The sequence below is a fragment of the Ostrea edulis genome, chromosome 6 (assembly GCF_947568905.1).
Source record: "Ostrea edulis chromosome 6, xbOstEdul1.1, whole genome shotgun sequence".
Classification (NCBI taxonomy): domain Eukaryota; kingdom Metazoa; phylum Mollusca; class Bivalvia; order Ostreida; family Ostreidae; genus Ostrea; species Ostrea edulis.
This window is the reverse complement of record NC_079169.1, coordinates 48,798,939-48,810,889: the sequence shown is the minus strand read 5'-3', so window position 1 is coordinate 48,810,889 and position 11,951 is coordinate 48,798,939. Positions and strand designations below refer to the sequence as shown.

Here is an 11,951-nt window from a genome sequence, read left to right as displayed (position 1 = left end):
TAGTATGCATATATTTTTAAAATACGAATTCTGATTTTGTCAAAAGCTGGATGGTGACCACTACACCAAATGATTTTGTGCATATGAAATAATATTTAAAAAATTGTGTGTGTTTACATAGAATACCTTGAAGGGAAAAAATGATGTGTATTTAAAATAAATTGAAGAAAAAAATTCCTTCAAAACTGAGATTTGAACCCGGTAACTCCGACTTGTATAATTGAGGATTACTTTATATACTAAACATTGCATCTCACAAAGTCATATCATGTTTTATATTTTTATATGCAAATTCGACAGAAATCTACATGTAGTATATAAAACCACACTCTTTTGAGATGATACCTACTCCTACTGATCTTCAGTTAGGCATAATCTACATTTCTATCTGAGAGAGGAAGCGTTTGTGTGGAGGATACGTAGATGTCTGCTATTATTACAGACCATTACAAATGAAACATGCCGTCGATTAGCCTAGGCCTACAACATATCATAGCGTAACTGTTGAAAGTATGATACTTTTTGAAACAAGGGAGTAGGTGTCATCTGTACACAGTCGTCTCATACAATGCTACATTGTATAATACAACATTCGTTATGATTTTTATGCTACAGTACCCGCAACGTTATTCTTGACATGATAAACGATAGAACACGATACACGCACGATACGATAGGATACACGCACGATACGATAGGATACACGATAGACCTGATAAACGCAAAACACGATAAACGATCTTCACGATAAACGAAAAACCTTATAGAACTTTTATACATATTTCGAAGCGATTTAGACAAAACGAAATTGAATATAGCTGTATTATAGCGAAATAAATGGTGTTGATAACAACTCCGAAAAATATAAACATACATGCAAATAACATGTACTTCCAAAATGATATCTAATTGGAAGGTACATGTAATATACGCACAAATAAAGGCATTACTTTTCTGTAATTGTTGTTGTTTTGTAATAAAGGGCGTTATTTTCAAAACTCGTCGCATCTTCCGTTGCAACTAAATGTGATCGTTTTCAACACGAAACTTTTGCTACCAGTATAGAAGACTCTAGCTGTCTCTTCAGCACACATGTAAGTATAATTATATTCTTATCTTGCTACTAGCACTAATGGAAATACTTGTTTTATTCATAAAAATTATGTTCGTATATATTTTAATTAATTTTGTCATTCACCTTTCTTGTTTTGTTTTAGGATTTTTTATTTATTTCTTTGTTAAATGCATTAATTGGTCCAGTTTCACATCGCAGTGTCGTGTATTTCTCATATATCATTTAGCATTATTCCTTCGCACTATCTGAATATCGATAAATTTGGACAAGCGATTGCAGGTGTTTACCACCATAAACAAAAGTGTATCCCTCTCAGACAACCCGTAGGCTCTATTAAAAACTCTGAAATCATTGGGAGGGAATATACCAATTAGTTGGCGTTGAGTGCTGTCAAAACACATCCCTGAACAGGACCTATGTCATACAGGTAGAATGAACGGGTTCCCAATTATCGACCAATTAATTGACAAAGTACACAGTGCTGGACAGGTGTGGGTATCCTTCATACTGACTTTAGACCCTATAAACACACCCTATTCTTAAAATGGTAGATCTACTCAGTTTAGGACTTCCTTTAAGGGTATACATGTAGGTATACCTAAAACCTTTACACATAGATCAGTTGAATAAGGAAATCTGAAGTGACTGGTGGTACATGTACATGTATATAGGACTTCGCAGGTGAAAGTTATTCTATTGGACGTAAACAGTAAGTATTACCCAAATCATTATATTCTGGATTTTTACTTTAGGGCAGCAAAGTTCAAAGATAAGGATTGAAAACTGTAATATTTTGAATACATTTATGGTTGCTCATTACACTAAAGGCTCGTTTAAACGCATAATTTCACCATCGAAGGCGTGATACAAGCTCTGTTTTTCAATCTGATTTTTTTGTGATTTTTGTTTTTGAATGATGAAAATTATAAGAGATTTTAGAATACAGACTTAGTATACCATACGAACATATATAAATACCTTATATAAAACCTGCGGCGAAGATTTGTATCTATATACAAATACAATACAAATATTTATTGGCACAAACACAATCACAAGAATTGGCAAAGGCCCTTTGAACATCAATACATAATGTTTACATAATTTTTCTGTATTCAAAACAGTCTCTAATAAATTTCACAGTCATGTTTTTTAAATGAAAAGAAAAAAAATGTTTATGAAAATTTAACGGTTCAAATACGAAAAATAGCGATGTTTCTGAAATGGTCACATCATTTCAATTTCTTTTTAAAATATATTTGCATGTTAAATATATATTGTATCCCCCCCCCCCCAAATATATAGATATGGCAAGGAATAAGGACTCCATTTTAAGGTGATACTTTTGTACCCTAGGTTACATGCTATATATGTCTATACTAGAAAGTTACAGAAAGGGTACAGTACAACTCATATGGAAAATGAAAGTAAGGAATAAATATAATGGCATATATGCTCTTGTCAGATTTGGAGAACAGGGAATTTAGAGAGAATGGTTACACAGGGTACACTTGGTTACAGATGGTGACAACTCTATATTAAATGGATACAAGCTGAATTTTCTAAGTATAGAATTAAAAAAAAAGAAGACATGTTTCTTGAAGAATTTAGTCATAGATTTAAAAACAAAACCACTACAACAAATATGCATTTCAATTTTCATAGATATAAATTATTTTCTGCAATGGAACGTCGACCAGAGTATAATCTAGCTTGGAATTGGTGGAAATCTTTGAAAATGATTGCTAGGTCTGGTAAACTGTAAATAATTGAATTATCGAATATACTGTGCTCAACCTGTCTTATTTTGTTTCACTTTCACTTTGGTTGTCAAGGTGGCAGGGGACAGTTTCTTTGGTTTTGAAACATGTGGATAGGGGGGGATACACCAAAGTCAGATTATGACAGACTAATGAAAAATCATATTTCCATTTTATGTCAATATTTGTATTTCATATTAGTGTAGTTAATAAATTATGACCCTAAATTACATGTAATCTATAAATACTGGTGCTGGTGCACAAAACATGCTCTGAGCAGGTTCCCCTTTTTTGCTTTGATTTTCCCTCATTTGGGCTAATCCGCACCACCCCCACACCATCACAGTACCAAACATGGGGATTTAGACACTGTTCACAATCTAGAACCCTATCTGCCCTTCTCAAAAATCTACCTCTCATATGGGGCCATCCACCTTCCCTCACAGCTACAGACCTTTTGCTAGACCCTGCATGTTTTCACCGGAATTTCTTCAGCAACTGACCACGGGTCTTAGTTTCGTATTTGCACCCATCTATATGCTAGGAATCATGGTGACACCTACATGTTGTATATCAACATTTTTACTAAGCACTCAGCTACATTTGACATGCATCCTAAAATTATTGTATACATTTTTACACATGTAATATCACTTCAAATACGGGGTAATTCCATTTTTTGAAAAAGTTGACCGGGCCTATAGTGCGAAACTGTCCCCTGCTACCCAAACTTCAGGGAGAATGGTTAGAATGGGGTAAGAGTTGGTAATTACCGAAATACTTGTGTGTGTGTGTATATATATATATATATATATATATATATATATATATATATATATATATATGTGTGTGTGTGTGTGTGTGTGTGTGTGTGTGTGTGTGTGTGTGTGTGTGTGTGTGCATATGTTTATTGTTTTTGAAAAATATGTTTGCAACATTTCAAGTGCATTGTCTAGATCAGCTGTTCTGATTTAAACTAACCCGAGATTCCTCTGACTCTTACCTGTTATATGTACTACCGGTTTTGTGATATGTGCTTGGGAGTCAAAGTTTACCCTTAGAGAGAAGCCCTATTATTTTTAATCTTAGCTTCCTCTAGCTTTTATTCCCGCTTTTATATAGTTATATCACAGTGAACAATATAAAAACGGGGGTAAAGTCAGGGGAATGTAGTCGGTAAATAGCTTTTTAGTTTAGAGCTATTCCATGTGTAACCGACTACTTTAAGTTTATCTTGGAGGATTTTATCCAGCATTCAGATGTTACTACCCATTTTATATTTAAGGGGAATTTTTGAGAATGTAGCTTCCTGAGAGGATGGGGATAGGGGCATCCATGGAATATAATATCCACAGATTATCACAGCCATATAAAGTGATTGATTACTCATTTTGTAAGTCTGACAATTGTAGAAAATGACTTAGAATATTAAATAAAATATGATTTTTGTTGAAAATTCTTACACAACTTTGTGAAGTTTCTACAAATGAAGGGGATTTTTTGTCCACCTGCCAATTATTGATTCAAATAAATTCAATAATTGCTGACCTTAAAAAAACCCACATCCAGTGTTGATTTAAAACAACAGCAACAATCATCAATTAACTAATCTTCATAGATGTTTGTGCCCCTCCCTTTGGTTGTGTTGGGGGTTCTATGCCTTTTCAATTCATCAATTAATTATTTTATATTTTGTTTCATTGTCCAACTGACAATTATTGATTCAAATCAATTCAATAATTGCTGACCTTAAAAAAAAATCCCACATCATGCAGTGTTGATTTAAAACAACAGCAACAATCATCAATGAACTAATCTTCATAGATGTTATTTAATTTTTATGTAAATCTAAGTATCACTGAATGGTTTATTTTCATGAAATTCACTGTTCGGTTGACTAAAAAAGACTTAATACTTTAAAAATAAGATAAAGGCATAATCTTGGAAAATTAAATGTAATGTGCTGGTACTTCATGTAAATATGTTGTTAAATTTGATCGGGATCAAACGGTAAACTGTAATTCAAAATATTCCAGATATATATTTATATGGTTAAAGTAAAGTAAGAACACCTACGAACGGCAGTTAAATTGCATTACATGTAACTTATGAAATTTTACCAGCGTACTCTAAAGTTTAGTAGGACTGCAACAAAATAGATTAAGAATTGTCATGAATTTTATTATGACAATACTATTTTTTATTATATACCCATCAATGTATCGTTCGTTGATACTGTGGATTTCACATCGTGTGATCCGGTTTTCCGGATCACCACACTGGTTTTCTGATTCCGTATCAGTATCCTCTGAAACTGATGCCGTCACAATGACGTCACAATGCATAAATGCAACGTAAATTGTGGAAAATGTTGACCCCGTCACAAAACAAAACTGCGTACACAAAACATAATTTCATAGTATGTCTGTGTTTTTGATAATTTGGATTACATTTATTATGTTATAAATGTGGATTTAAAATGCAGAAGGGGGTATACAATAAATTTATCATTACTACAGTAACTTGATCCGAAGAGTCGGATCACGTCTCGTTGACAGGCGGGGATCATCAGATCAAACTCGACGCTTCGCGTCTCGTGTGATCTGATGATCCGCGCCTGTCAACTCGACGTGATCCGACTCTTCGGATCAAGTTACTGTATTAATAATATATATAGATCTATATCATAGACAAGTACAAGTATCTTGGCATATTTTTATAATCACATGGTACTGTAGTTGCTTGTGATGAATTTGCTGCTAGAGCTAGAAAAACTAATTTTAACTTCCTTTGGCCCAGATCTTTGGTGTCGGGTCGTTCCGTTTCACGGTTGATCCGTCCCAAGATGGTCTAGCTGTCTCGTTGATCCAGTCCATTTACTTAGTCGATTCGGCCCCAGAATTAAAGATTGATTACTTAAGAAAAAAAGGGATGATTTTACATGCATAATTTAACATGATTTGGCAGAGATATTATAAAACAAGTTTAGGTCTCTGAAATTATTATTTTTGTTTGAAGTACGAAAATCAATATGGTTGTTTATGAAAAAGTATACTCATTAATTATTGTAAAAACATTGTTATTTAAGTGTGCACAGCAATCAGTTTTAAAAATTTGTCCATTAATCATTGTTTAAAAACACTTATAGAGCTTTGTTTTACGATCTTTGATCATTAACCTAACAATTTAAATTTTTTTCTTAAGAAAAAGAATTACTCAAAGCTTAGGAATATTTTTTGAGCTACCCAAACGAAGGATATGTAATCCGATCTTCAAAATGGTCTGTCATTAAAATGTAGATAACACTGGGGAAAATTGCTTTAAAACGTAGTAATAAATTTTTCTGAAGGCTGGATCGACCTGTGGGGTATTAACTAGGGAACAGAAAATTTCATCTTGAAGAACATTCTAGGTGTACACAATAATAAAGCATCTAACTTGGCTAAAAAAAATTGAACTGGGCAAATTCCCTGTACATGCTACGATATTTCAGCTCGCATACACATTATTTGACCCATTATAGGGAGCTTGATAGCCATGGTAACCCTCAAGCTTTCAAAGTCACTACATTGAAAATGCCGAAAACTGCTTATTAAAGTCAAGTTAAGTGTAAACAGCACTGCCTGTAAGCAAAAACGCATTTCAATATTATGGTAATTCAAATATTTTTCAGTTTGAACATTAGATATGCATTAATGTGGGTAAAATATTCATTAAATAAATTGATAAGTCCAACTTCATTGCATATACATGTATAGGTGTGGATCCTTATTTTTTCTTTTTGTTATACAGTCTCTCTCTCCATTATGAAATTGATAAAAATCTTCAAATATGTATCTATTATGGCAAGGCCATGATTATCCTGAATACTGATATAACAATTCCCAAGTAAATTAGAACAATATAATATAATGTGCAGAATCCTATATGTATTTCACACCTTGAGGCCTGAATTTTAGTATGTAAATATAGATATGCACCATACACCCCAACAGGGGGAAACTTTTTTCATCTCTAGACTTACAATGACTACCAACATTTTTTATAGGTGCCTTTGTCTTTACAAACCATGTATGCTCTTGTCCTGTTTGATATTGATGGCTGCACGGCTATTATTGATGCTAAGAAGTTTAAAGTCCCTGATGCAAAAGCTTTGTGCAAAGGACAACAAGTATCTGCAGTACCAGAAGAAATCCTTAAAAGTGGAAGTCTTAGAGTTGTCAGGTAACTTTAAAGAATTGCAGTTTTGTAGTTCATGTACATCTGTCTAGTATTAAAGATATATCAGATGTTTACTGGTACAATGCACCATGGTACATGTACCAATCACACCTACTTGACTATTTCCGTAACCGCAAATGAACCTCGTATGTGGATCAACGCCATCAGTTTGTTACACAAATGTAACGACGTCACATTCGTACGTTACAATATGAAACGTGAATTTTCAAATCCATCTAAGATGTCATACATATCTAAGGTATTCTACCACTCTCATTTTCCACTTGTATATACAGTTTATGTATTAGAGTGAATAAGACGTTAATGATACCAAAACTGAATCTGTGGTGAAAATATGAATAACGCATTATACAGGGAGACTGTTCTGGCCTTTTAACCTCATCCACAGTGCTTCCAGCGAGGAAATACATCGATTTGATGCACTTTTTGCACTGATACATGTCCGAGTCTTCTTACTATTTACACAAAAGGACGAGCGCACGATCCGATTGGTACATGTACTCTTGCATAGAAAACTTCTCATTAATAATGACTATCATGACAAAAATATTGTTAATTTAATGTATATCTTAGATGGTATATTCTCATTTCATAGAATCCAGAGCCTTTCTGAATACATTTGAGGATGAGTGGTCTTCAAGCCATAGATCAATAGCTTTGGACAATGAAAAGAAAAAGAATAAAGAGCATGGATATCTGTCTGTCTGGCCACATGATCAGGTACTGCAACTTGCAACATATATCAAAAGATGTCAAATAACATCTTCAGGTTTGGTACCATAGTCTGTGCTTTTAATTACATTTATTCATAAAATTTTAATCTAATACATGTACATTTGTATTTTATAGATTATATAGATACATTGTAATATGTTTTATGAAAAAACAAAGATGGCTTGCATCATAGCAAGTCATGGCTGAAATGTGTTCCTAAAAGGCAGAGGAGCATACAAGTGTACATTTCAGCTGTGGTTTGAGACATATATGACTTGTTGATTATGGAGCGCCAAATTAACATAAACTCAAATAATTGAAGATATCTTCAATTATTTGAAGATATCATCAATGAATTTGATGCACGCAACAAGTTAATTGAATTAATGATCTCTTCAAATGAATTAATGATTTCAACAAATTGAATTGATGCGTGCTAGAATTCAATTGAAAAGCACATTAATTGACATAATGCGCGCATTATTATTTTTAATAATTAATTTATTAGAGCAGTAATTGAATTGATGTGCACATTAATTCATTTGATGAGAGCAAAAATTCATTTAATGCGTGCATTATTATTTTTAATAATTAATTTATTAAAGCAGTAATTGAATTGATGTGCACATTAATTCATTTGATGAGAGCAAAAATTCATTTAATGCGTGCATTATTATTTTTAATAATTAATTTATTAGAGCAGTAATTGAATTCATGTGCACATTAATTCATTTGATGAGAGCAATAATTGATTAAATGCGTGCATTAATTCAATTAGAGAGCAATAATTAAATTGATGATATATTCAAATAATTGAAGATATCTTCAATTATTTGAGTTTATGTTAATTTGGCGCTCCATAGTTGATAGCTTGTAAAAATAGGTTTTCTATCAATTGTATTCTATTATGGCTTTCTAGGAGGATATTACAGAAGATCAAATGGAAAGTTCTGCATGTAACAACAGTGATGAGGAAACTCAAGAGAATGTAAGTTTTTAAAAAACTAATCTTAAAATCAGTATAGCTAATTATTTGACTGGAAGCTAATTAATACCAAGAATGACTTTGGTATCTTTGGTTTCTTTCCGTCTGAAATTTGCAGCAGAATTATTTCCCTCAGAATTGAAAATTGTATGAGTTCCGAATTTTTCTGTAGTATGCTTTAGGTCAAAGAATATATACATGTAAATCACAGGCAGATTGAGAAACTTTGTGGGGGTGGGGGGGGGCATGATCATTTAGGGAAAATCTTTAAATATGAGCCAAGGTGATGCAGGTGAGCAATGTGACCCTTAGGTCTCTTGTTATTTAATCAGTCAATTTAGAGTGATTGGTATATTTACATTGATTACAGAATGAAGAAAGTAATGACCAAGAAGAAAGGAATATTAGGAGAGACCAAGAAGAAAGAAATATTAGGAGAGACCAAGAAGAAAGAAATATTAGGAGAGACCAAGAAGAAAGAAATGTTAGGAGAGACCTTAAGGTAATTTCTAGCCAAATCAGTATCATTAACATGATTAAGTTAAGGTAATTCTGATGGAGTACAACTGTGCTTTTCATTATTAGCTTTTCTGATCAAAACTTGTTGGCATCATTGTCATAAACTTTCAATTTGATATGCATATTTTCGTATATCAAGTGCAAAAAGGTCAGTGTTTATTTCCATTACATTTCTTTACTGATCGCCTGTTGTCCATCTGTAAACTTTTTACATTTTCAACTTTTTCTCCAGATAATTATATAATTCATTACAAAATCGTGTGAATGCTTTTCCTCCTATATGGCTTATCGGATACACTGAAAACTTTGTACAATGCTTCATTGCCATTTGTAGATGTGCATATTGTAGGAATAGGGGGATCCAATTGTTATCCTTAAAGTTAATAGTGGATCTGAAGTCTGAAAGATATAAAATAGTTTGTGAACACTTCTCCTATGTGGCTTATCGTTCATGTCTATGTTCCTGCTCATGCTTTCTCTTCCATACCATGCAGTGCATTAAGGGGAAGTTTTATTTGGAACACTTCCAATTTGGGGAGCTGCGGAGACATTTGTTTTTCATAAAAACAATCTCTAGTTTATCTTCAAATTTATTCAATAAGTACAGGTATTATGATCAAATTGCAAGTATTGACTATGGTCAACTTTATTTTAGGGTTCCAAGGGTAGAAAAATCTCCATCTTGTACGAAGGATTTGCTGCAGGTTATTCACCAGATGCCAGCCCACAACGGGATCCTTGCTACTTCAGGGATCTTTCTACAGATGAGGCTGAAGTTGTAGAACTTCAAATGAAACATTTTTCGGCGGGAAAGATTTGCTCATCTTCTCAAACAGAACAAGTTGTTGTGATCGAAGATGAACAGGAGATCGTTGATCTCATTTCAAAGCAAAATGGAAAGAAGGAAAGCAGAGAAGTATCGACTCAGACTGACACTGTAGAGTGTTTAAGTTCTTCTGTGCAGACTGACTCTCCTAATCCAGATCTTGCTGCAATCCATAGGAAATTGGATGAGATACTTGGAATTCTTCATGGAGGGTTGGATAATTCCCTGAAATATAACAATATAAGTGACATTGTTCGATGGGTTACAGATAACACCTCAACACCCCAGCCAGGTTGTGCATCTGTAACAATACTTCCAGTGGAGGAGGCAGTACTTCCTGCACATTGTGAAACTGTTGCCTCCCCAATACTGACAAGGGAACCAATCCCGAGAGATGAGGAGCACATTGCCAAGTCACCAACATACTTTTTTGCTCTCCAAAGTAATTCCCTCGCCTCAAGATTATCACGACAGCCATCGCCAGCCAGTCCATCTCCACCTGCCAAGAGAATTCTGTTTGAGGAGGACGCTGAGAATTTTGTGCTCAAGAAAGATGTTGAGCCTAATGGTGAAATGGAATATGGTGTGGCATTACCATTCATGGATGTCACTCATAGGCTCAACACCAAACAGTCATCAAAAGAAGAGAAGGTCATAGAGGTGGAATAGAGCCCTACAAAGACTTTGAAAGAAATAAAAGACATCTCTGACATAATTCCAGGTGATTTCGAGTTCAGAATTCGACGGGATATAATCACAGATGTGAAAACCAGTTCCTGTTCTGATGGCAATTTCATGTGGATTTTAACCAGGAAACTTTATAGAGATGATGAATTGGTTGGAAGAAATTTCTTTGGAAGGAAAGGAAGAAAACCACTATCTCCACGTAGGAAAAAATGTCTTAAACATGCCTACATGGTTGCCTGTGGGACAAACTATAAGGAATTCACCAAAGCTGTAAACAGCATAAACAATGGAATCCGATCTCTTGGACGTTAAAGTAAAAATATGGTCCATGAATAGCCGACACGTACATTTTGAAAATCAAACTTGTGCCTTATTTCTGAGTTCTTGAATGCTAATGCATAATTTTAAATGTTACCATGACTAACTGACATGCAGGACACTGGGTAAATATGACATTATTGAATTCGTGTATGTTGTATAATGTAAAACTTATACAGTATGCTTTATTTTGGAAAAATATGACCTTCACTCTACATTTTCGATATATGTAGCCTTTTTCTAGTTTAAGAGAAGTTATTAATAATTTTGTATGAAAGTAGATTTGCAGGTTTATATAAATAACTAAAATAGTGATAGTATTTAACTCTTGTTCGTCATATTAAAATGAAGTAGAATTGAATTAAGATATTTTTATGTTTTACATATGTATTCAACATTTGGATGCACAGAAGCATAACAGCACTGTGTAGATGAATGTAACTCATAAGCAGCTTAGTGCTCTAAAAAAATTCATCCAAACAAATGGACTTAAATCCGCCATATCTATAAAATAGTAATCTTCAATAATTTGAGAATTTAACTTAAAATTGTAAAACATGGTATTCAATGGTGTACCTTTAAGTCAGTCTACCTGTAATTTGCACACTTCAGGATTCACTCATATGCAGAATTAACATGCTCAAGAATTTATATTATACAAATGGGTTGTGGTTGATCACAGTTGTGTCCATGTGAGGCATCAGGGAAAATGTCAACCTAAGAGCTGAACTTTGTTCTGTGCACGTTACTTTGTAGCATTCTGTTATGTGCATGACGATACTAAAATTTGTTAAACATGGCAGAACTTTAGGTTATTATTGTAAA

The 11,951-nt window shown here is 33.6% G+C and overlaps 1 protein-coding gene across 1 annotated transcript; it reads left to right on the top strand.

Annotated features, from left to right (window-relative positions):
* The first annotated feature begins 3,567 nt into the window (after positions 1-3,567).
* LOC125676772 (uncharacterized) lies at positions 3,568-11,625 on the top strand. The gene is made up of 6 exons (XM_048914594.2): positions 3,568-3,590; positions 6,884-7,059; positions 7,673-7,797; positions 8,711-8,779; positions 9,147-9,278; positions 9,951-11,625. The coding sequence occupies exons 1-6, from the start codon at positions 3,577-3,579 to the stop codon at positions 10,788-10,790; spliced, it is 1,356 nt and encodes a 451-aa protein (XP_048770551.2). The 5' UTR covers positions 3,568-3,576; the 3' UTR covers positions 10,791-11,625.
* Positions 11,626-11,951: the final 326 nt, after the last annotated feature.